The sequence below is a fragment of the Carya illinoinensis genome, chromosome 12 (genome assembly GCF_018687715.1).
Source record: "Carya illinoinensis cultivar Pawnee chromosome 12, C.illinoinensisPawnee_v1, whole genome shotgun sequence".
NCBI lineage: Eukaryota > Viridiplantae > Streptophyta > Magnoliopsida > Fagales > Juglandaceae > Carya > Carya illinoinensis.
The window spans coordinates 30,720,407-30,746,401 of NC_056763.1; the positions used below are offsets into that span (position 1 = coordinate 30,720,407).

Here is a 25,995-nt window from a genome sequence, read left to right on the forward strand (position 1 = left end):
AAGTGAAACAATCACAAAGCAAGGCCAATTTGGCATCCCATACATTACTATTCCCCAGACTTCCCCCAACTCCAGCCCCAAATTCCCTCAATGTGTAGTGTAAGCCAACATTACCTCCACCACCACTACTCCAACGCAGACAACAACTCACGCCATCATCATCAATGGCGTAAAGCAACACCAACACCAAAAATCCTTGCGTGCACCAAACCATATATAGGAATTTATTAACAAAAAGCAAAATTTAAAGAAGAAAATCCAACTTTAACCCAGCACTGTCAACACTAGTTTCTAAACACACACTGGTCGAAGCTAGGAGAAAAGTTAAACCTGGGAAAGCCCGGAGAGTTGTTGTTGGAAGGTATTTTCAATTGCATCCATGAGATCACTGTTGCACTTGCTTTCGCTAGGATGAGCGATTCTTCCGCTTTTAGAGTTGAAACCACGTCCCGTCTTGCACAATGGAGGATCGACAGCTTGGCTTCATGCTTCTACCGCAAGTCCGATCCTTTCAAGATGGGCAACTGGAACTGGTAAAACTCAAAAACAATCCTCCTGTACCTATGTTAATTTTGGCATCATCATGCTTTCAATTGGATTGAAGGTGCTTACATGAAGCCGACACTTTACCTGTCTTTTATGATCGAGCATGTTCTCGACCGACTCTCGAGAAGATGAAAGTGAAATCATCTTTGGGACAGAGTGAATTTTTATTTTATTATTAATTTTTTTTTAATTTTTTTTTTTTTTTTTGGGTTTGTGTTTGTATTGAAGGCATTTATCTGTGGAAAAGCATCGTTTGTTGTGTGTTAAGTTATTCCCAGAGATATCGAATATAACAAAAGATAATCCCCCGATTGCATCTTTCATCGTCCGAGTGGTCACTTCTGTTGGAGATCGCAGGACCTTCACTCATCCAGGTAACAACGATCATGGTTTCTTCTTTTGCATTTATAAGTAGGAAAAGCTTCGAGGATGATGCCTTTTGGCGCCTTTTCGGGGGATTAGAAAATTAGACTTTTTTTTATATCATGGTATGTTTTTGACCCAGTAAAAGCCCATACCCATATATTATGCAATTGGAACATAGTCAGAACAGGTAACTCTGTCTTCTATGCATGCAGAGATAACAGACAAGCAGCTCAAGAACAACGACGATTTTGTCTGGGCAGTAGAGGTTCCATTAGCTGGGAAATTTATCATCGATATTGAGTTCCTTGACTTAAAGATTGCAACTCCAGACGTAAGCATCGATTTTCCATTTTTTAGTTTAACTACCATTCTACTGTACTGATTGAAAAGCATAAATATCCTAAAAGAAAGTGACCATAAATTTACTGATCTAGAAAATCTTCCTGGATCGGAGAATGTTGGCTGTGTAATTTGATGATTTGTCAATGAATGTACAGGGTCGACAACCTTGCTCTATTTGGGCTGACAGACTCACGGAGAAACGATCCAATGCGACAGCTCTTGCATCTCTTGGTCAAATGTTGACAGACGGCATCCATACAGATATTAGAATTAATGCCTCTGATGGAAGCATTGGAGCCCATCGAGCTGTTATTGGTGCAAGATCCCCTGTTTTCCACAGCATGTTCTCTCATAACTTGAAGGAGAGAGAAATGTCTTCCATAGATATACCTGACATTTCAATCGAAGCTTGCCGAGCTTTTCTCAATTACATATATGGGAACATTGAACATGAAGATTTTCTCAAGCACCGGCTGGCACTAGTTCGTGCAGCTGATAAATATGATATTTCCGACTTAAAAGAGGCTTGCCATGAGAGTCTTGTAGAAGACATTGATGCAAAAAATGTACTTGAGAGACTTCAGAATGCATATCTATATGAATTGCCCAAATTGAAGACCAGCTGCATGCGATATCTTGTGAGGTTTGGTAAGATATATGACATACAAGAAGATTTCAATTCTTTATTGCAGTGTGCAGATAGGGACCTGATAGCTGATATCTTCCATGAAGTTCTAGATGCCTGGAAAGGTTTCTGAAACCCTGCCTGCCAACAAAAGATAAGGAGAAGAACAAGCGTGTTAAGTCTGTGTATTTAGTTGTTGGAAAAATCTGGAGTGGATGGAATTAATTATACATATAAGGAGTGTTTTAACTCGATGAGAGATGAACACATTCTTAAGTATTATTCATAAAATGAAATGCAATTAATTTGTTAGATTTAAAGATGTTCTGATTATTTTAGAAGCACAGATTGTTTCCCGGGGAGTTCTGCTAGCTCTTACCTACCACAGTAGGTTTGTATTTTGTAATGCATACATCGAATTGGACTGACTACACATGACTACACCAATCACTTCTCAAGGTGAAAATACAAAATATGAGATCCAAAGATAGAAGGAGGATCTCAAGCGTTATATTTCTTCTTCTTTCTGATGATGATGATAAGAAATCTGTAATCTCGTAAATATAAATAAACAAGATTAACAAAGTTGAGTCCACGCGCACACACCAAAAAAAAAGAAAAAAGAAAAGAAACATAAAGCCTTCCATGCACCAGATCGAAGCTATTATTTTTAAAACCACATTTAGTAAAGACCCGAGTGAGTCATAGCGATTATGTTTACCGAGTCTTCATTATCAACACATGATATTCAAAGACTCTTCTCTCCATTCCCCCCCACCTGTTGAGGACACTGACTCTGCCATCAACTTACAAATGGATCGTTTCCAACCAAATGACTACTTCCGCTATCATTTTGAACGATTGTATTGGGAAGTTATTCTCTCAAAATTACCATACACCACAAAATTTTTCCCTTCAAGTGCAAAAACAAAAATTAAAAATCCTGCGGTTTCCAGTTATAAAAAGGAGAGCAGTTTTTGACTTTAAAACACAGGGGAAAGAAGAAACTGTATTAACCTCTATCCTTAAGTTATATTCGAAGGGAAAAAAATGGGTCTTTTAATTCTCCCTTTACTTCTTTCATTTGTTTTTTTCTGTCTGTTTCAAACGCCTGCCCTTGCCGTTAAAAAGGTTAGCTACATTTTGCTTTTTTGATTCATATGATGGTTCTAAAGCTTTTGCTTTATGAGTATGTAAGTTTTGAATGTCTGCGCACATGTGGGTGACTTAGTTTGCCATTATTCATCTGTATGTTCCATTGAATCTGTTTTCTTAAGTCTTCCATCAATGGCCCCACTTTTATTCTTTCTATGCAGTCTTATATAGTGTACATGGGAGGACATTCGACTGTCTTAGAGCCTTCGTTTGCTGACGTTAAAGCTGTAACGAATTCTCATTACAATCTTCTTGGATCACTATTAGGAAGGTATAAAATGTGATAGCATGTTGTGAATAATAGTCTGTTTTTTTCTTCATATTGAAGAGGAGTGTCAGTTTTGATGCTTGTAAATTTGTTGCACAGCGATCAGAAGGCTCAGGATGCAATCTTTTACTCGTACCAAAGATATATAAATGGATTTGCAGCAAACCTCGAGGAGGGAGAAGCAGCAGAGATTGCAAGTGAGAAACACAGTTTTATACGTTGCTGTTGTATATTTTTAATTTTTTTTGTAAAAAGAAAGAAAGAAAGAAAGAGGATTGATGACACAAATTTGCTCTGTTTTTCTGTGGTCGCGTCTCTGCTGCAGTCTAAATGAATTTAAGACAGTTAAAGACAATATGTGAGAACGGATTTGTTCTTGTCAATTGCAGCGAATCCAAATGTAGTATCAGTTTTCTTAAACCAAGGAAGAAAACTACACACGACGAGGTCATGGGATTTTATGGGACTTGAGAGAAATGGAGCAATTCCAGCCGATTCAGCATGGAACGTAGCCAGGTTCGGGGAAAATACAATAATTGCAAACTTCGACACCGGTGAGTTATATATTCTTCTCGACTAGAATAAGATTATAAAATCCTGTTGACATTTGTCAATTTGCACACAATCTTGGGGGACTTTTTCCTTTTTTTTCTCTGTGTATGTGTTTTTATTAATGGGGTTCATGTGCTATATATATACACGTAGGTGTTTGGCCGGAATCGGAAAGCTTCAACGATGAAGGGATGGGTCCCATCCCGTCGAAGTGGCGCGGCGTCTGTCAAAGTGAAAACAACGATGGAGTTCGTTGCAACAGGTCATTTTATATAATTTTTTTGTTTTTTGTTTTTTTGGTTTTAATGTCTCCAACCAAACATTAATGAACGAGTATCTATTCCTTTATATATATATATATATATTTATCAATAATTTGTTTCCTTCCAACGGCTATGTATGTATGCATGCATGCAGGAAGCTGATCGGCATAAGATACTTCAACAAAGGTTATGTTGCATTTGCAGCCAATAACAATATTCAACTGAACGCCTCCACCTTCACAGCTCGAGACCATGGCGGGCATGGAACCCATACCTTATCTACGGCAGGCGGTAGCTTTGTACCGGGAGCTAATGTCTTGGGATTTGGTAATGGCACCGCCAAAGGTGGATCGCCCAAGGCCCGAGTGGCTGCCTACAAGGTCTGCTGGCCAGCGCTCGTTGGCGGCGGTGAGTGTTTTGACGCGGATATCATGGCTGCCATTGATGTTGCAATAGCCGATGGCGTTGATGTGATGTCATTATCTGTGGGTAGCGGCCCTCGGGATTTTTTTCACGATGCGATAGCATTAGGCACCTTCCAAGCTATTAGAAATGGCATCACTGTGGTTGCCTCCGCTGGCAACGAGGGGCCTGGTCCTGGGACTGTTACAAATTTGGCGCCATGGATATTCACGGTTGGAGCTAGTACCATGGACCGAGAATTCGCTAGTTATGTTTCTCTTGGCAACAAGATGCATCTCAAGGTATCTTTTTTTTTGGGGGTCAAAATCTCGGCTAGCTCGCCTTTCATATATATTCATAAGAGAAACTGCAATTTTACTGACATATTCGATCCAAATGGTCGTATAATTAATTTCTAGGGATCAAGCCTTTCGGGTACAGCCCTGCCGTCTGATAAATTATTTCCATTGACCAGTGCTGCGGATGCTAAAGCTGCTAATGCATCGGCTGATGATGCGTAAGCACAAATATTAATGCTAGCTCCTCACTTCTTTATATCACTGAACTAGGAATCATTTTTTTATTAAAATTCCCTTGCGTGCAGTCTTCTGTGTCAGGCTGGAAGTCTTGATCCCACGAAGGTGAAAGGCAAGATTTTGGTATGTCTTCGAGGGTTGAGTGCAAGAGTTGAAAAGGGGTATCAGGCTCATTTAGCAGGTGCTGTGGGTATGATATTGGCTAATAATGTGAGCGATGGAAATGGAGTTCTAGCAGATGCTCATTTGCTCCCTGCTTCACATATTGGTTACACTGAGGGCCAACATGTTTTCGCTTACATTCGCAGTACCAAGTACGCGCTATATACGACTTTGTCCGTCTTTCGCCATTTTTACAACTCATCATCTTTTTGAAACTCCATCGCATTAAAATTGTTTTGATCTTCTCCATATATATATATATATATATATCAATTTACAATTAATGTTATGTATGGATGATCATCATGTGTATTATGCAGGAACCCCGTAGGTTCCATAAGTCCTGTAATGACACAACTAGACACAAAGCCAGCTCCAATAATGGCTTCATTCTCATCGGTGGGGCCCAATATCATTGAACCAGCAATCCTCAAGGTCTGCTAATATTTAAGCATAAGCATATATGCAGTCATTAATCATCTCGATAGATTTTCTTTTACTTTTTGTGATTATTACTATATATATTATATATAAATATTTTTTTTTTGGTACTAAAATTTCAGCCTGATATAACTGCACCTGGAGTGAGTGTAATTGCTGCTTACAGCGAAGCAGTAAGCCCAACCGAAATAGAATTTGATAAACGCCGCGTTCCTTTCAATACGCTCTCTGGCACTTCCATGTCCTGCCCTCATGTTTCTGGCATTGTTGGCCTCGTCAAAACGGTGCATCCTAGCTGGAGTCCAGCAGCTATCAAATCGGCAATCATGACCACCGGTGGAAACATCTTACTCCATTAATATCTGATCATGATCTCTCTCACGCACGTAGTTTCATGCATGAAAATCTTAATTGATTTATTTATATATTGATCATGACTTATTAATTTTGCATGCATGCTGCAGCAAAAACCCGTGATAACGACAAGCAGCCAATTCGGGACTCGTCCAGTCTGAAAGCCACGCCAATTGATTATGGTGCAGGACATGTGCAACCAAACCGTGCGGTCGACCCGGGACTGGTTTATGATCTCACTGTGGATGACTACTTAAACTTTTTATGTGCTCGGGGCTATAACCAGACCTTGCTGCGATTATTTACGGATAAGCCGCATGTATGTCCTAAGCCTTTCGGCCTTGAAAACTTCAATTATCCTTCAATCACCGTTCCTACTCTCCTTGCAAACCCCGTGACTGTTACGAGAACAGTAACCAATGTTGGTTCTGCAAACGGTGCGTACAAGGTTAGTGTGAAGGAACCCAGAGGGGTTATGGTGTCAGTTGAACCTACTTCACTGGATTTTAAATCAATAGGTGAAAAGAAGAGCTTCAAGGCTACTTTGAAACTCAAGAGTAGCGCATCTAAGATTGAAGATTATGTATTTGGACAGTTGGTGTGGTCAGATGGCAAACACGTCGTCAGGAGTCCCGTTGCAGTCAGCTCTACTGGCAACCAAGTAAAGATTAGATAGGTCATGAATTTAATTTATTAAATTAATTGCTAGCTGCTCTTCAGCAAGATTATATTATTTAGGAGAGATTAAAAGTAGTTAGCTATGCATGCGATAACAACGTTAATTTGTTTCTGAATAACAAATGAAATAAGCGTCGATATATATATATATTGTCGCTATTTTTTTGTAGTTCATTTCGAGTGCACACACACACACACACACATATATATATATATATATATAGAGTATGTATTCATATGCTATGACTATTTTTTATTTTTATTTTTTTGGGGATTCGAGTATGCGACTCTAGTGGATTCTTCTGTTTCCCGTTTACTAAAGGCAATCACTTTTAGAAAAGCAAAGATAAAACCTCGATCGGGGGGAATCACTCAATTATTTTTTCACAACTTTTTACCTATATATATGAGAGGAAAAAAAACCAACTCATTTCTGTCATCATATATAGGTAAATCCAAAAAAAAAAAAAAAAAAGTACTTGTAGCAAGAAGAAGTGAATTGAGAGAGAGAGAGAGAGAGAGAGAGCCACACCAAGTATAGTAGCACAAATTTAGTTTACTTCTCCTTTTGAATTGAGTACCAATCGTCTATGCATATGGGTTTAAATAGCTTAGAAGAAGATGATCGGTTCAGAATCTTTTGAATTTGTAATCAGAAATTTAATTATTGAAACCAAATATCACCCGCACAAAAAGAAGGAAAAAAAAAAAATTTTTGAAGTCTGAAAATGAAGGTTGTCGTCAGCCCCCAAAAAGAAAGCCTGCTGCCTGCTCTTCATTACCATCAAACAATTTAAGAGCTTGTATGACTGCGTCTCTTCCAAACCCAAGCTCAACAAGCTTTGCCACTTTGGCTTCAAAAACAGGTCCCTGCACCCATATAATGTATCATATCATATTTATCACCAAATTCATTACTAAATTAAGTTCTTCAATCGATGTAAGCCCTTGGTTAGCAAGACCATATCGAGGTCAATAATCAATATTCAATAGAATTTGCAAACCCTGCTGCTAATGTTCCCCTATAGATAGTTGCAGCGATTAACCACGCAATAACAAGTAACAACCAACAAAAATTAATTCTGCATGTATGGTTGGAAAAATTCTTGATAGCAAATTTACCTGGGCCACATCACCTCGAGACCCACCTGTACGCAAAAGATGACCAACAACAGACTATGAATAAAATTGCATGGTCAAACAAGAAATGCAGAATGTAGTATCCTATAGCAAATATTTTATTATACACCGTGACTAACCAGAAGATTGACCTCCTAACGGGACAACATTATTGCTCCTATCTGTTGTTCCCGATGTCCCCTGAAGATCAATAGATGAAAACAATAGTTAGAGACCAAAATGGTATTTACTCATTGCTACTATACATCACCAAATGTACATTAGAAAACGGGAAAAATCAAAGCATAAACAGCACTTCCTTTCAAAGATGTGCTGCTTTGATTCACATTATTGACAATTTCTAGCAGATTTCAAAGATAAGCCCATCATTTTTTTTTTGATAAGTAAGCACGGTCTTATTAATAATAATAGGCATAGCCCAAGTACACAAGATGGTATACAAGAGATAAGACCATCATTTATAGTCATTTCAAGCACAGCTACTGGAACATCATTTGCCCCATTGTTTTTTTTTTTTTTCCCAATAAATATCCTAGCCCAAAATTAAGGAACTTGTTAAGATGAACATGACTTTCAAATTTCCCAAGAACTTCTCCTCTGATTCAGGAAATACATGTCCAAGGTCAAGTGCCTTCCTTAATTTGCAAATATCTGTCATTCTAAAGATTTTAAACACAAAATTAACTCCTATCTTGGTGTGGGCTTGTATTGACAAGACCAACTACTGTCAATTTAAACGTCCTTGGGGGAAACTGTGTAAAGTCCACACTTTACTGAGCCAGTAAATTGCCGCCAAAAGGCAAAAAAGATTCAGCCAATTTCACTTTTATTGAATCTATATTCCCACTTGCACAAATTGAATGTGAATGCATTTTTCCTCTTTGCACAAATTGAAATGTAAAGTTTACACTTTAGCAAGCTAATAAAAATTCCAGCTGCTTTTAAAAGTTGTGTAATTCATAACCACATATTATCATTCCCCCTTATCAAAATTGAATATGCATTCAATGTTTGCTGTGTAAAAAAACAGATTTTACCTACAGTACAATGATCCAAATCATTAATCAAAAGTACATCATCAATGGTAACTTTCTCAGGAAAAGCATGTGATTGAAAGTAAACTCACCGGGGCTACTGAGCTAGATGCTTGTTTGGAGTACCTTTCTTCATCGAGAAAACGTGATGGGATATCTTTCTCTGAAAATAATGCATGATTTATTTATTTATTTTTGTCAAAGAGGTTGACCATAAAATATAGTTGAGTCTCTGTGAGATGTAAATAAAAGAAATCAAGCATATTCGCAGAAATTGGTTGTGCTATTTAAGAAGACCAACCTTGCAAAAATGGTACAGAAACTTCTCCACCTCCAACTCTCAAAAGATTCTCCTTTAAGTCTATAATGCACTACAGGCATTAGCCCGAGTCAGAAAAGAATAATAAACACGGATAACTTCTTAAAATGGAACCAAGGGAATGGAGGACAGGTACATAAGATATTAGACTGAGGATGCTACCTGGTGCTTGCGGAGCATATCCAGCCCGAAGAGGAACTCCATATTGGGAGCATCCAGTACCGTGAATGAGCAAGGGTAGAATATATTGCCAATCTACAGGAACAAAGTGAACGGGGAAAAAAGTTACACTCAGCATTGAGGATGATTAATAGATTGTTTTGTCAAAGAAAACTTAAAATAACCTAGAGATTGAATTAATAGCCAAGAGATTGAATTAGAATCATCAATCAAAAAAAAAAAAAAAAAGATAATTCTCTACTAGTAGAATAAGAGACTAGAAAGTCCCAAGGCAACTGCACTCATAAAAGCATACGTTACACCTATGAATATACATATGCACCAGAGCAAATGAACACACAAGTGGAAAGAAAAAGGAAGAGAGACAGAGCACCCCTTGTACCTAGAATGCACAAAGATATTCTGGCCCAGTACCAAAATAATAAGCCGCATAAAGTATTAATAGAAGACTAATGGATACATTACCTTGATTGGAGCAACATGTATACGGCCCAATATCTCTGATTGACCAACTCCATGAGCAATGCCCTTATAACGTTGATCTAAAAGCCTCAACAATCTGGAAAACACCATGGCCACAAAAACACAAAAACAGGCTTTTCAATTTCAAACTCTTCTTGTGGCATAAATTCTACGTCTACAAGGTGTCAGATGGTAGCATATTCCATGCTGATTGGCTATGCCTACTTTCTACCATCAATAAAGTTATTATTTACCGATACAAAAAATTCTATGCTGCTTGAATTCAATCCCACCATATTAGATGGACATTGGGGGAAACTCTTGGAAATGAAAATCTCACACTTGGATTCAGTTATATATATATATATTTTTTTTTTTTGATAAGTAAAAATATTATATATATCAATAGGAGTAACCAAGTACACTAGACGTATACAAGAAAACATCTAGCCCATACTAGAGTGCCCCGAATGACCCAAAAGCCCGTGAAAACTACCCAATTAACACCAAACCCGAATTGGAATGGAACACACCTCCCCAACCCCAGCCCCTTGTTTCCCGTACAACTAATTCAAATCCCTCTACAAGACCGTCTTCGCAGTGCCCTCCCTTTAGTCTTCGCTCAACTTGAACTACCTCCCATTGCGTCGTAGTTAATTGCCCATAAAAGAAGCTTCAACTCCCTACTTTTCTTGAAACTTGATTTGGTTTCAAGCGTGTGGCTCCCCTCAATCACAGTGAATAGAGCTTTAATTTGGTGTTCATTTGCATCATTTGAGATTCCCACAATTTGCTTAAAGCCGTTAACTTTATTAAGAACCCAATCCGATGGTGACCCCGCTATATTGTTTAACGGAGGTCGAGAAACCAAGGGAACGACATTATCCCCAGACACGGTACCCAATTGCACTCCCGACTCTAAAGCTTCCTCCACACAAGGCTCCAACGACAAACATTCCTTCCCACCATATGGTTGCTCGACAACAATATGGTTGTTGTCCATTGTTTCTGTCACCATTACAGGTTCCTCCCCTCCATCAACATTGCTTGTATGTATTCCACTCCCTGATTGCTCAGACCCTATTGCTCCCTAAGGAGACACAGAACCTTCTATAACCTCGTTTGCATCTTCTAGAAGAGGCTCGACTGTTACTTCCAAAGTATTCAAGACGCTAGATGGACCCCCATCTTCAACTAAAAAAGAACCATTGACAGAAGTACCAACCCCATCTGCAACTAGAGCTTGAGGCCTTACTGCTCCCTTAGGAGGCATGGTGACACTGGCATGAACAAAGATGCTAGCGTCCAATGACCCTATCTGTGACGGCATTGAAACCTTTGCGGGCACACTTGTGACCTTCATACCTGAAGGATCTACCTCCCGCCCTTCCTCATCCAGTCTTGACCCACCACCAAAACCCATGACTTGGTCCAGCCTTTTATTCACTTTAATCATTAGATCTCTCACATACTCAATAAATACTTTCAATTGAGCTTTAACACCCACAAGACCCCCTCCTTTCATTTATATAACTAGTTTCCAGGTTAAAATGATGGTAAAAATGCTAATGAATTCGTTTCTATAATTGATTCATAGGTGCTAACAAGTAGGCTTGAAAATATAAATGTTCTCTAAAACAAACGATCACACTTAGAAGAATTAGATTTCATATGGAGCAGAGCAAGTTTGTTTTCATGTGTTTTCAATTTACCCATTTAGCTAACATTACAGAACAAGGGTTTTTTAGGTAATCAAGAAGTTTTATTCACAAGAGAATGCCAAGTCCAAGTACACAGGAAGTATACATGAGAACAGAACCAGGTATTCTATAAGAAAATGATAGATCAAAAGCAAAGAATCAGATATAAAGCCTGTTTATCATGCTCCCTAACTCTTATAATGAAAGATGACAATAAATTTAGGCATGCCCACTAACTCGTATACTGAAAGATGATATTATCACTGCCAGTGTAAAGCAAATAACAGCAATTGAATATACAAAAGCACATACCCACAGCGCTCAGCACAGCTTTTCGATATTATCGTTGATTGGGCTCCACTGTCAACAAATGCCTGAAACATAATGAAAAGAAGTTTTCAGATAAAGTGCTTTGCCCAGTCAACAAAGGGCGGGATTAACAAGATAATTTGAAGGGGAATGCATAATTCAAAATGACTCCAATATAATTCCATTGCATATCAGATTCTTGCATAAATCTCATCAAAACACATCTGAAAGTAGGGGAGTCCGATAATGTAAGATGTTTAAAAGTAAAGAAAAGTGACCAAGCAACCCAAACGATGAGTTGAATAAGTTCATCCTGAGATATTTTTCACCCTAGTTACCTTCAATGGGACACCATTAACCTCCATGTCAACATACAACATAACCTGAAAAGTTGAACAAGAATATTTAACATTAATAAAAATAGAAATTATTAGGAGAAACAGGAGGTCCAAGACAATACGCACCACCCTCGCAAAAGCTTCAGGGTTATGTTCGAGGGCAGCTTGCCAGTTTTCATCGATTCCTTTCTGAAAAGAATTTAGAAAAACGGAGTAAATATCCACACTATGCATCCACTGTTTTGTGGAAAGCAAAAACATTATGTGAGAATACATAATTACATAAAAGGATACAGTCCACAAAAACATTATATGCGAGTGTATTAGCTGTACATAATTACATAAAAGGATATATTCCAAAAGTATGAAGAATGAATGAAGTTACAGAGTTTCAAGCAATAATTAGTTCATGTAATCACTAAAAAAAAAAAGCTTTTATGAAAACATTATGAATCAATATGGTAAAAATTGTAAAGATATCATTATTCTAAAAAACAGATATTAGCTGGTACCATGAATATGCATATTCCTTTTCTTAAAATTTACTCAAATTTATCCTACGTGGCACTGAATTACAAATCATGACTTCTAGAATGTTGAGTCAATGTTAACACTGTTTGCAGAAAACTGATGTCTGTAGACACATAGCAAAATTTTAAATCAACAAAAGAATCTATAGGCATAAAAATTCTTCAGCAATTACTCCTAGAGTATTTGTGCAATAGAAAACTTAATTATTATAATTTCAACAATCATAATGACCTAAACATCTCAATAGGATGAAAATGAAAAAGATGCAGATTGCAAGAGTACAAACAAAAGTCACACGCCACCACCCGCACCAACGAATCAGTTGAGAGGAATCATTTTATGCATTGTCACTAGAAAAACTATCACATATGATGAAATAATAAAACTGACCTGCCGAATGGCAGCTTCAATTTTCTTTTGTGCTTCAACATCAAAAGGATCTGCATAATGAAGGGCCTATATCACAAAATAAAATGGGCATATATCAGTTTCTTACCTATAAAAAAAACTACTGAAAAATAAAAACTTCAAGGATTTCTATAAGCTTATCCATCTACTAATCGCCAACAACTTAAATTGCTTTTGTTAGAACTTACAAAATTATAATTTAACTACATCTTATTAGCAAATAGTAAGTACCTAGATATATAGGTTTTTTTTAAATGCCATAATGATTTAACAAATAGTAAGTACATAAACATATAGAAATCCTGAGAACCTAAATGCCATAATGATTTAAGAATGTGACACAGACAATAAAGGCCAACAAAAAAGAAGAAGAGTTAGAGCCCCCAGATAAGCAACTTACAAGCTCTTCTTCTTGTTGACTTCGTAATTTAGATCTCTGCTGATGACGCTCTCGTAAAATTTCTTGCAATCTATTGAGATCGTTCCCTAGAACAACTTGCGCTAATTCAGGATCACTCTGTAAGTTTGATATACAAATAGATTGTCAGAAATTATAAGTTCAGAACATAACTCAGAAATTAATTGGGAAAATCAACAGAAATAGAAGTGTTTCTTTTCCATTGAAGAAAACAAATGCAATGCACAATGAGTTGAAGTGTGAATAAAATAAGGACCAAGCCGGGACTTAAGCTCCCATACATGATCTGATTGCAGATTTCTTCTCTTCCTTTTTTTTAATTAAGTAAATCCATTTCATTGAAGAGCACAGAGACACGCAACCCTAATACACAAGCTGTATACAAGAAATTATCCCTTTAATGGATAAAAGAAGAACAAAAATCCATAAATTCAGCAATATTGTCAGAATGAGAGATATTACATGCCCTGTCAATATATAAAGCGATTGTACCAGCATATTATTCAGAGAGACCATTTACATGAAGCAAATCCCAATTTGAAATGGCAAAGAATAATCTGGAGAAAAAAGATCAGCATTTTACCTGAAACAACTGAGCCATAATGTTTGAGTCACTTCGAACATGCTGCTGGAAAGCTTCAGGGTTCACAGCAGATCCATCTGGATTGAAGCCCAAATTATTCGTAGACAGACTGAAATAACATTAAATTGTAAGAGGTGGATAGAATAAAGCTTTAGACTCTGATTCAATACATAACATTTATTTGAATACAAGGACCCAATAGCAAAAAAAGGGGAAAATTTTACAATAATATACTAGTGAAGTAATTTATAAGATCTTTTTATTTTTTTATTATATATATATTTTTTTTTATATCCGTGGGTGTCTAGGCCAGCTTGCGCACACCTCGACTAATCCCATGGAGCCTTAAAGTTAACGGCCAGGTAAACCTCCAGTAGCCCTGAGGGAACTCGAATTGGTGACCATTAGAGAGCAAACTCAAGGCCTGACCAACTGAGCTACCCGTTAGGGTTAATTTACAAGATTTTCTAAAATAATGTACAAAATATGCCATCTATTAAGCCAAAATAAAACATTAGTGTGCTTCATGAGACGGAGATTTCCTGTTACATTTGATTTAAACCGTTGACAGAGGATAAGTGGAACTTCTTTACAAATAATATCAATCTAACATCTTTTGTAGCTACCCTACTGTAATCCTGGCTGCCTGTAACTTCATCAAAATAAAAAAGAGAAAACCAAAACTAATATTTTATTACTCTTGGTCGTGTGGGTTGCCCAAACATTCCAAGCCTAAGGGAGTAACGCAATGTAGCATAAAGAACGAAAATATATACATACGTAGATGCAGCAGTGGAGACCATCATCACCAAATCGTCATCTTTCACACCTAATTCACTCAATTTCTCAAAATTCCTCATCTCCTTCCCATTATACAGCAACTGTTGTTGCTTAAGCGGCACACTTATCTGCTCATATGCAAATTGAAATCAAATTAGCATTTTGAAAAATAAAACCAAGAACTAAAAGCAGCTTTCCCTCACCCTAATAACCCCCTTTGGTTTTCTAGAAAAACAAGTAACCGGTGATCAACCATACATAAACAAATATACGTCTATATTGCGGTTGCTTACTTCGCAATCTGCGTGTATTTTTCAATTATATTGAACTTGAGGTTAAGTAAACGATACTGAAGAAGTAGTGGAAGATCGAAAACTCTAAGCCACAAACTTCCATCCCAATATTTTATCAGCAATCAAACACAGCACAAGACCCAAAACATAGAAAGGACGTATGAAATAAATCTTACCTCCACTTCAAGCAACGCTTTCACGTTTTCAACCTATAGCCACAAACCAAATTCAAGAAGGAAAAAGCCAGGAATTAATGAATGAGTATCAGAAAGGGAGATGCATATAATTACGCCGACAGGAATGTATGCGTGTGTAAAAATACGGGGGTTTTGGAGTTACGGTTTCGTGAGGATCGACGTCGACGGTAATGATCTGCTCGTCTGCGGTCATTACAGTGATCTTCATCTTGTTCGCTCTCTTGGTTATGGATTGGATCTGATTTCTCCCCGTGAATCTGTGGGTCTCTATTCTATAGAAATTAGCGTCGTACTTTGGAAATATGGGACCGGACAAAGAAAAGAGGAAGAGGAAGAGGAAAAGGTTTGGAGGTTTTTGTATGGTTATTGTAGAAGTGGGGAAGTCGTTGTGGTTAATTAGAATTGAGTTTATTGCCGGCGGCTAGTTGAGGAGTCCAGCTAGGAAATAAAAATACTGTAGCTCTTCATTCATTCACGTCCGCCGCAATCTCTAATTTTTTTTTTTTTTTTTGGTAAAAGATTGTTACGTTGAAACCATTAAAGAGCTAAATTTAGGCAAAGCACGTGCACAACAAACCCTATCATACCGGCTACTTATTACCAAGAATAAACCCTAACAGCTCCTGTAAATTGTAATTTTTCAAGAATTAAAAACTTGGGTCAACAGCAATCAATCCCCAAACACACAAAAGTAAGCATCTATCCATACTCTGGTTTTTTTTTTTTTTTTTTTTTTTTTTTTTTATTGCTTTAGGGTTTAACAATGTTGAAAGAGACATTGAAAACTAACCATGCACTTTGGCTGTTGAAGTCACATCCAAAAACTACAACAAGGTCTTATTTTTTTGAAACAGTGCTTCTGCTTCTGCTTCTGCTAGCATATATATATATATATGAGTTGGCTGACTCAATGCAGAGCTTTTATTTTATTTTAGAAAAAATATAATTGCAAGTATAATTGTATACTAATCTATATATCAATATAATGTGATTGGTCAAAAAGTAAATTTTATTGAAAACAGTATTAATTTAAATCTTAGATATAAATAAATCAATATTAATACACAAATTAATACACGATTATACTTGTATACAACAAAACTCTTTATTTTATCCTTTTGAAAACATGGCAGCGTTCTTTCATCAATTACCATACAAATAATAACATAAAACTATGCACTGCAGTAGTCCAGTCCAGTGGTTAAGGCTCATCAACCCATATGCATGGATGGGCCTTTTTTTGGCAAGCCAGCCCAGAGGCGAAGTGGACCAACAATACCATAAAAAATAATTCGACAGTATCGGGTCAGTTCGGATTATAAAAATAAATTAATTATGTTTTAAAAATAATTATTAATTATCTTTCTAATCAATATCCTCTGCCATAACATGCATAAAGAGTAAAAATTAATAAAAATTTTATATGTAATTATTTTTATATTAATTATGTATTAAAAAAATTAATCTGATTAATCATATCAATAAAATATATAGAAAATAAATAAAAATAATTATACATAATATTATTCAAAAATTAAACTAAAAAATTAGAAAGACAGACACTACTTTAAATAAAAAATAGTAAAGAAACTTATTAAAAAAATAATGATAAGCTTATTATTATTTTATCACTTTTTTATTATTTTAAATTTATTTAATAATTAAGAAAATAATTATTAATAAAATTATATATATTTTTTAAAATTTTTACTTAACGATGAAGAATGATAAAAATATACTTTTAAAAAGAATTAAAAAAAAAAACTCAAAATACTTTTGAAAGGTGGAATTAAAAGTCCCCCGAATTCTTTTTCCCTTTGAAAGTCGTCTCTGGCTTTAAGCTTTTCCTGTTGCTGCACTCTCAAACCCAAAAATAATTTAATAAAAATAAACTTCCTCCCTACTTCACTTCAGATCTCACACTGAAACTCTCTCTCTCTCTCTCTCTCTCTCTCTCTCTCTCTGTGGTTTTGTCCATGGCTTCCCCTGGTAATCCCAACCACCAACAGCTGCAACATCCCCAGCAGCAATTGGACATGCAGAGTTTCTTTAAACCCACAAATCCCTCGCCTCCACAATTACCGCTACCCAATCCCGGCGGTGTTTCTACCCCAAACCCTCCAAATCTAAACCCTTCCGCTCCCCTTCCGCCATCCTCCGGCCCCTACTCCTATCCTCTCCAATCCGCACCGTTTCACAACCCCAACCCTTTCCACCACCATCAACCCTATCCTTACCATCCCCACTTGCAGCACCAACGCTCCCTCTCTTACCCCACCCCTCCTCTCCAACCCCCCATCTCTTCCTCCTCATCTTCTCCTAACCCCAATCCTAACTCTGGAGCCCGCCTTATGGCCCTCCTCAACCCCAATCTTGACCTCCCTCCTCATCAGGCCCCGCTAGCTCCTCCTAACCCTCCCTCCTCCTCCTCTTCTTCTTCTTCTGCGATGATGAGTTTGATACCCCCATCCGTCGGACCCCGCCCGATTCGGTTGCCCAGCAGTAAGCTTCCCAAGGGCCGGCATTTGGTCTCCGAACACGCGGTCTACGACGTGGATGTTCGGTTGCAAGGCGAGGTACATCCACAACTGGAGGTCACTCCCATTACCAAGTACCAATCCGATCCCCAGCTCGTCTTCGGCCGCCAGATTGCGGTCAACAAGTCTTATATCTGCTACGGATTGAGGCAGGGCAATATCCGTGTCCTTAATATCAACACTGCCTTGCGTTCTTTGCTTCGAGGCCACACTCAGGTTTGTTTTCCCTTGCATACTATAATGAATAATTTGGATTGGTTAACACGAGTGAATGAGTCAAAATAAGCTAGGCTAGAGTTTTATTCGGATAAATCATGGAAGTAGAGATTGGCACCAGTTGAAAATCGTCAGAGGGTATTTTTTTTTTAACGTTTAAGAACTATATAATTTTGAAGAGAACCATAAATACATCGAAGGAATTGGAAACCATTTAATGCAATGAACGGTAGAGTTTAACATTAAAAAAAAAAAACAAAACAAAAACATCTTGGTATTTATTACTTCATCTTGGTATTTATTACTTGATGACGCGTGTTAGTCGTTACTTTAATCAAAATTTAATCTTCGATGGTATCAATTCTTAGTATGTGGTGTCATTTTAACATTTTATTGTTCAAATTAACTCTTTTTTTTGTTTTGTTGTGTTTTCCACTGATCGTGCTTATTTGAAATGCTGGGCAGATGCATTTTCTGTTTAGGTTTTTAAATAACTTTATTCTTCGTTAAATCTAATAAGTGGTTCCATTTATTCTCCCAGAGGGTCACAGATATGACTTTCTTTGCTGAGGATGTTCACCTTTTGGCTAGGTAGCTTTTGGTTGATCTTTCATTTGTAATTACCTTCCTCTGGTTTATATTTGGTTGAAGGTTTCTGTTTTTGTGCAGTGTTGGGATAGATGGACGGGTTTATGTATGGAAGATTTCTGAAGGTCCAGATGAAGAAGATAAGCCTCAAATTACAGGAAATGCTATTGTTGCGATTCAAATTATAGGAGAGGAGGGAGCTTCTCATCCACGAGTTTGTTGGCACTGCCACAAACAAGTAATAACACATTTAATTCTGTCATTCTTAATACAAGACAGTCTAAACATTATGTTTTCTTATTAGTTATAAAAGAAATTGTGGTCTTTAGTCTCAACTGTAAAGTTGCTTAACATTTTGTTGCTTTGAATTTTACACACTTTATTCAGGAAATTTTGGTTGTTGGGATTGGAAGACGTATTCTTAGAATTGATACCACAAAAGTCGGAAAGGGTGAAGTGTATTTGGCTGAGGAACCTCTCAAATGTCCTGTTGATAAGGTCATTGATGGGGTTCAGTTGGTTGGTAACCATGATGGAGAAGTAACTGATTTGTCAATGTGCCAGTGGATGACCACCCGTTTGGTTTCAGCTTCTATCGATGGCACGGTTTGTATTTGCCCCCATCACTTTTCTTGTTTTTGTTACTCAAAGGTTTATGTTAGTGTTTGTTTTCTGAATTTTCACTACTTGATTTAATGGTTTAAATTTAATGTTTCGAACATTTTTTAGCCCAAGCAATGTTTGCACGAGTGTGCCATTGCACGTGCAAATTCATATTATTTTGTCCAAAAATTGAAATTTGCTAATGACTATGCCTTGCAAAATGTATATTATATGAACAGGTAAAGATCTGGGAAGATCGCAAACATGTTCCACTTGCTGTATTCAGACCACATGAGGGGCAGTCTGTTTGTTCGGCGACCTTTTTAACTGCTCCCCATCGGCCGGATCACATCATACTTATCACTGCGGTACATAAGCTTGTTGCTATGTTATTTTTTCAATCTAAGTCGCTGTGGTTCTGGTTGTTTTATAGATAGTTCTGATATTATATGGGTATTGCACTATGCATGCTTTATTTTTTTAACTTTAACCAATATTGACCGACTTTTTTCTGGAATTGAGTTCCAATATGCATTTTCCAGAAGTAAGCTTTGTTTGATAATGGTCATTCTGTAGTGTGGACTATTTAATTGTGTAATACCTATTTGTAGGGGTCACTGAATCGAGAAGTGAAACTGTGGGCCTCGACAAGCGAAGAAGGCTGGCTACTGCCGAGTGATGCAGAATCATGGAAGTGTACTCAGACATTGGAGTTGAAGAGTACAGATGAACCTCGAGTTGAAGAGGCCTTCTTCAATCAAGTCGCAGCATTGTCTCAAGCAGGCCTTCTCTTACTTGCAAATGCCAAGAAGAATGCTATATATGCTGTACACTTAGAATATGGTCCTAATCCAGCAGCAACCCGCATGGATTACATAGCGGAGTTTACAGTCACCATGCCTATTTTGAGTTTTACGGGAACAAGTGATATATTACCTCACGGTGAACATATTATTCAGGTTTATTGTGTCCAGACACAGGCGATTCAGCAATATGCTTTGGACTTGGCCCAGTGCTTACCCCCACCGTTGGAGATCATGGGGTTAGAAAAGCCGGATTCAAATGTCCTGCGTGATGCAACTAGTGCTGAAGGATTTACTGCTTCAGACCCATCTGGAAATAAACCAAATGAGGCACTGCCCTTAGCTGGCTCGGCACCCAAACAAAATATACAAGGAAGTAGCTCTGAGTGTGCGACTTCAGTGAGATATACTGTAAGCTCTAGTTCTGCCGAGGCAGCCACTTCGAAAGAAATTAACAGTTTCAGTATGGAATCTAAGCCTTTATCACTGACACCTGTAATGAGTGATGGTGATGGTGTCGCATCACTGCCTATTCCTTTGACTCCAAGGTTGTCTAGAGAGCTTTCTGGTTTTCGGAGTCCAACAAGTAACTTTGAACAAGGTCCCCCACTCAGTATCCATGTCGGAGACCAACCAGTTAATGATTATTTGGTTGAGAGGCAAGTGGACACCATTCGTGCAAACTCGTCTGATGTGTCTTCATTGGACGATGATTCTAGGAATGATAAGGCAAAAATTACATCAAATGCGCAGGATGATTTGTCAACTGTGCTTAATCCTCATATCATGTTCAAACAACCAACTCATCTGGTTACTCCCTCTGAGTTGAAAGTCAATTCATCCTCTGGAACAACTAGCATTCTTGAAATCAAGAGCGAGGGAGAGACAAGCATCCAGGATGTGATTGTGAACAGTGATGTGGGTAATACTGAGGTTGAGGTGAAAGTAGTTGGTGAAACAAGATCCACACAGAGTGATGGATTTGGCCCTCGAAGAGATTCTCAAAATCTTTTGGTAGAGAATAAGGAAAAGTTCTTTTGCTCACAGGCTTCAGATCTTGGTATTGAGATGACCCGAGAATGCTGTGCTATATCATCTGAAACCTACATTGTGGAGGAAGCTCGGCAAGTTGATTGCGTTGGTGTAATGGAGCAACTGGGCCAACCTCCAAATGCTGATGAGGAAGAAGTACATGACTCCACAAAAAAATTGCCTGGGAAGGTTTCTGAGTCATCTACATCTGCACAAGTTCTGCTTTCATCGACACCAAATTTAAAAGGGAAAAAACAGAAGGGTAAAAGTTCTCAAGCTTTGGGTCCATCTTCCCCGCCTCCAAGTGTTTTTAATTCAACAGATTCTTTGAATGAACCTAGTGGGAGTACGAGTCTCCCCTCCGGTGAAGCTGCTTTTTCTCAAATTTTGGCCATGCAGGAGATGCTTAATCAGGTAATTGCTTGAGACCATGGACGTTTGTACATATTATTACCAATGTGTCATGTCTGACTGTTTTCGGTGTATTTTTTTTTTGCATGCTTACCAGAGTGGCCATATGTTGTAATTGAAAACGCTGCGAATAACTTTCAATCATTTCTAGCCTCTTCATTCTTGTTTATTGCAGTGTATATATCATATGTCATTTATGATTTCAAGTTGTGTTGATAGGTAAGGCATCATTATTTCTTTTCCACAAAATAATTCATAAAAAATTGCCGAGCGGCTATGCAATCCCAGGATTAGTTAGAACGCTGTTCCCGGACATCCAGTGCCAATAAAAAAATAATAATTCATAAAAAAAAATTCTATTCCACAGAATAAATAAGTGAGACCATACATCTGAGTGGCAATGGGCAACAACTTTTTCATTCCTGAATTTGAGACTCGGGTTCATCATGGAAACTTTGACCTGTGCCATATAATTTATTCATGAGATAATCTTTATTTGCCAACAATTGCATCTACAAAGTAATGCTGCTTTCATTTTCATCCTCTCTACAAGCTTTTGGGTTGAGAAATGAGAGCTCTAGAACAATTTTCCATTTTTTCTTTCAAATTGGCAAGTTTCCTGTATAATAAGGCATTATGTTTTGCATTTTATATGGTAACGTGGCCCACTTTCATTAATAATGTATGTCTAACTTGTCTTCTTTCAACTCATCCATCTTTATTTGGCCTTTTCGTCAACCCCCCTCCTTACTCTTTATCCATTCTGTGCAGCTCATGACAATGCAAAAAGAAATGCAGAAGCAGATGGCAACAATGATTTCTGTTCCAGTTAGCAAAGAAGGTAAAAAACTAGAGACAAATCTTGGGCGTAGTATGGAGAAGGTTGTCAAAGCCAATACAGATGCTTTGTGGGCTCGTTTTCAAGAAGAGAATGCAAAGAATGAGAAGTTATTGCGAGACCGTACACAGCAAATAACAAGTTTGATTAATAACTTCATGAATAAAGACTTGCCGATGATGTTAGAAAAAGCAGTGAAGAAGGAAATGACGGCTGTAGGACCAGCTGTAGTTCGCTCAATTACTCCGGCCATTGAGAAGTCAATATCTTCAGCTATTGCAGAGTCTTTTCAGGTTAAGATCTTGAATACTTGCCTCTTCTATGAGACAGTTGTTGTTGCAGGATCTAACTGATGCTTTGTGCTTCAGAGAGGAGTCGCTGATAAGACAGTGAATCATCTGGAGAAATCTGTCAATTCAAAACTTGAAGCTACTGTTGCTAGGCAAATCCAAGTACAGTTTCAAACTGCTGGCAAACAAGCTCTTCAGGTGCTTATTAAGTGGTGTGGATTACATGAATTATTGCTTAGGACATATGATTATTTTAACGTGAATAGGATTTATATAATCGTCAACCTCGAAATAGTAACTTATACTAATGACATGAACAAGCTATCTTTTATTGCAGGATGCTTTAAAATACAGTTTGGAAACATCAGTAATTCCTGCCTTTGAGATGTCATGTAAAGCTATGTTTGAGCAAGTAGATGCTACCTTTCAGAAAGGCATGGTTGAACATACAACTGCAGCTCAGCATCACTTTGAGTCTTCCCATTCTCCATTGGCACTTGCTTTAAGGGTGTGTACAATTGTTCCATCTCACCAGTCATTGGAAAGCGGGTCTTCTTTTTTTTCAATTTGTGGTTATTCCTTCTCTTGTATTTATCTTGAATTAAAACCACTTTTTGTTCAATTAGTCAAGTACATTGGACTTTGTATCTAATAAAATAAGCAGCATATGTTTACTTGGTCGCAGAAATACTCAATTGTTTGATTCACTAGAATGATGTGAACTAGCCCTATAATAATATCAGCAGTTCAGCACTGCATATCTATGAACATATGGGACTATTTGGACAGTGTGATTTTCATAGGCATTTTTATATTAAATCTTGAATGCTTAATATTTCTATTTCTATTTTCTTTGTATCTGTGTTGGTATTTCTTTTTAAACCATGCCCCACTATTTTATGTATTGCACTTCTGTTCGTTTGAGATGATCCGTGAGATAAAAACAGTTAACGGTATGCTAGGGGAGTGATGACTATTGGAAAAGAATGGGTTTATATTGGGTTGAATGGTAGCTATAATATACCCTGCATAGTATAAGATTCATCTGGAGAACTTGTTACTGCATTTATAAAATAAATAAACATATTAATCTGGGGGACTTGTTACTGTCCTTGCCTGTCTGTTGCTTGCAGCTATCAATGCTTCTTGTCGTATTCTTCTCTGACTTTGCATTTTGATGTTATTATGCAGGATGCCATTAATTCAGCATCATCTGTGGCTCAAACCTTAGGTGGAGAATTGCTTGAGGGTCAGAGAAAGCTATTATCTCTTGCAGCTTCAGGAGCAGACTCAAGTGCAGTAAATCCCTTGGTCTCCCAATTGAGCAATGGACCTTTGGGTGGTCTCCATGATAAGGTCCACTTTGTTTTCTTAATTAGTTGTTGGTTTCTCTCTAAGATGCAAAATAGCTATGAACCTGTAATGCAAAGGTCTTCGATATGTGGCTAACAAATTTCATATTTTTGTTTTTATGAATGTTTAATTTGGCTGTACTGATTAGAAGCAATCATATATGTGCATTAGGTTGAGGTTCCGGTTGATCCAACAAAGGAGCTTTCAAGATTGGTATCTGACCGCAAATATGAGGAGGCTTTCACTACAGCCCTACAAAGAAGTGATGTTTCCATAGTATCCTGGTTATGTTCTCAGGTGTGCGATATAGTCAAGAAAAAATTACTCATAGTATGCTTTTAGATTTTTTTTTTTGTGTTCAATATTTGTCAAATTTAAACTGTGTAGTTGCATCATCATCGCTTTGATTTGGGGCTTAGTTTAGAAAACTTACGCATTTTTTCATTGATTAATTAAATTAAAGGTAGTTTAATAATATTCACTCACCTCTCTTTAATGACAAGTATTTTTTTTTTCTTTGATTCCTTCTGCATACAATTTTCATTTCTGATATGCGACTCAACTTGTTATGTGAAATCTGGTTGGAAGTTGTGGTAAATTAATGTCTCCGTGCCCCATTCTGCACCTTTCAGGTTGATCTTAGGGGGATTTTGTCAATGGTTCCGCTTCCTTTGGGCCAGGGAGTGCTGCTCTCTCTTTTGCAGCAATTGGCATGTGATATAAGTAATGATACACCACGAAAACTTGCTTGGATGACAGACGTGGCTAACGCCATAATCCCAGCGGATCCAATGATTGCCGTGCATGTGCGGCCCATCTTCGATCAAGTCTACAAGATACTAAACCACCAACGTAGTTTGCCTACGATTACTGGAGCTGAGCTCTCAAGTATCCGCCTCCTCTTGCATGTCATCAACTCCATGCTGATGACCTGTAAATGACTCTTACCTTCTCTGTACCGTTGTGCAAATCGCATGAGGCAAGATTGATGTTTTTTTTTTTTTTTTTTGGTACAAATCTCAGAGGGAGGGAGGGGCCCAACCGTGTAGAGTGAAAATTGTCTTGAGAATATGTGATCAAAGAAAAAATAGGCTAGGCTTTTCAGACTCATTTTAAATTTAGTTTTTACTTGTCAAAGTTTTCTGCCAAATGGAATTTTGCATTGAGAAGATCACGTCTCTTACCCCCATCTTTCACATGTTTAGAACAGGTTCATAATACGAAGTGGGTATGTGTTTGCTATGGGTGAAAAAGAAAAGGAAGTAAACAAAGATTAATAACTGTTCTTATTACTTATAAAAACAAAAAAACAAAGATTGATAACTGTTGTCAAATTATTATGAAGAGTAGTTTTAGGGTGTGCAAGTCTTTGAGTATTTCTTTTTAAAAAATAGATAAATTAATTTTCTAATTGTGGATCTCGTTTTTTAATTTTTTTTAATAATTGTGTGAGACTTGCATATATATATATATATATATATATTTTATTGACAAATAAAATTTTATTGATGATGAGAATATGCAAGAGTCCGGGTATATGCAAGAGCTAGTTTAGCGATACAAGAAATTCATTCTATTGAAATCAATTACAACTGACCAATGTAATTTCCTAAGCTCTTTCATTGTTGGCACTCGATCTTTGAAGCTTTATTTCTTTATTTCCAAATGCACCACCATAAGCATTTTGAACATAGATTATATCTAGCATTATTCTAAGTATTATAAATAACTATATTTTTTTGTTAGGTTCATGAAAACCTTAAATAAACTAAAATCTTTCCTGTAGAATAACCTGATCTCTCCTCGATAATTATGTTGTAAATGGGTAAAAGCAATCATTAGGTCTATAAATAAATTTTATAAATTGATATGTGTAACTATTATAAATATAATAAATCAAATAATTAAATTATTTTTATTATACAATAAATTAAATCTTTTA

The 25,995-nt window shown here is 37.2% G+C and overlaps 4 protein-coding genes across 4 annotated transcripts; 3 read left to right on the plus strand and 1 right to left on the minus strand.

The window, feature by feature from the left end:
- Nucleotides 1–2,220, plus strand: LOC122290038 (BTB/POZ domain-containing protein At1g55760-like). The gene is made up of 4 exons (XM_043097554.1): nt 1–533; nt 775–920; nt 1,125–1,243; nt 1,410–2,220. Exons 1-4 carry the CDS (start codon nt 412–414, stop codon nt 2,010–2,012), a joined length of 990 nt encoding a protein of 329 aa, XP_042953488.1. The 5' UTR covers nt 1–411; the 3' UTR covers nt 2,013–2,220.
- A 629-nt stretch (nt 2,221–2,849) lies between these two features.
- Nucleotides 2,850–6,864, plus strand: LOC122290034 (subtilisin-like protease SBT5.4). The gene is made up of 11 exons (XM_043097550.1): nt 2,850–3,010; nt 3,196–3,305; nt 3,402–3,499; nt 3,692–3,856; nt 4,008–4,116; nt 4,272–4,821; nt 4,939–5,036; nt 5,124–5,369; nt 5,538–5,652; nt 5,781–5,994; nt 6,123–6,864. The coding sequence occupies exons 1-11, from the start codon at nt 2,930–2,932 to the stop codon at nt 6,686–6,688; spliced, it is 2,352 nt and encodes a 783-aa protein (XP_042953484.1). The 5' UTR covers nt 2,850–2,929; the 3' UTR covers nt 6,689–6,864.
- A 364-nt stretch (nt 6,865–7,228) lies between these two features.
- On the minus strand, nt 7,229–15,818 carry LOC122290036 (protein DNA-DAMAGE INDUCIBLE 1). Its single transcript, XM_043097552.1, has 16 exons — nt 15,525–15,818; nt 15,362–15,394; nt 14,893–15,020; nt 14,113–14,221; nt 13,512–13,628; nt 13,094–13,159; nt 12,299–12,361; nt 12,173–12,217; nt 11,838–11,899; nt 9,829–9,922; nt 9,346–9,438; nt 9,166–9,235; nt 8,957–9,027; nt 7,950–8,010; nt 7,813–7,838; nt 7,229–7,560 (listed from the first exon to the last, which is right to left on the minus strand). Exons 1-16 carry the CDS (start codon nt 15,588–15,590, stop codon nt 7,432–7,434), a joined length of 1,233 nt encoding a protein of 410 aa, XP_042953486.1. The 5' UTR covers nt 15,591–15,818; the 3' UTR covers nt 7,229–7,431.
- A 1,407-nt stretch (nt 15,819–17,225) lies between these two features.
- On the plus strand, nt 17,226–25,222 carry LOC122289583 (enhancer of mRNA-decapping protein 4-like). The gene is made up of 12 exons (XM_043096721.1): nt 17,226–18,135; nt 18,677–18,726; nt 18,805–18,961; nt 19,111–19,329; nt 19,566–19,694; nt 19,938–21,575; nt 22,344–22,703; nt 22,779–22,898; nt 23,038–23,208; nt 23,892–24,056; nt 24,225–24,350; nt 24,686–25,222. Exons 1-12 carry the CDS (start codon nt 17,359–17,361, stop codon nt 24,992–24,994), a joined length of 4,221 nt encoding a protein of 1,406 aa, XP_042952655.1. The 5' UTR covers nt 17,226–17,358; the 3' UTR covers nt 24,995–25,222.
- The last annotated feature ends 773 nt before the right edge of the window (nt 25,223–25,995 follow it).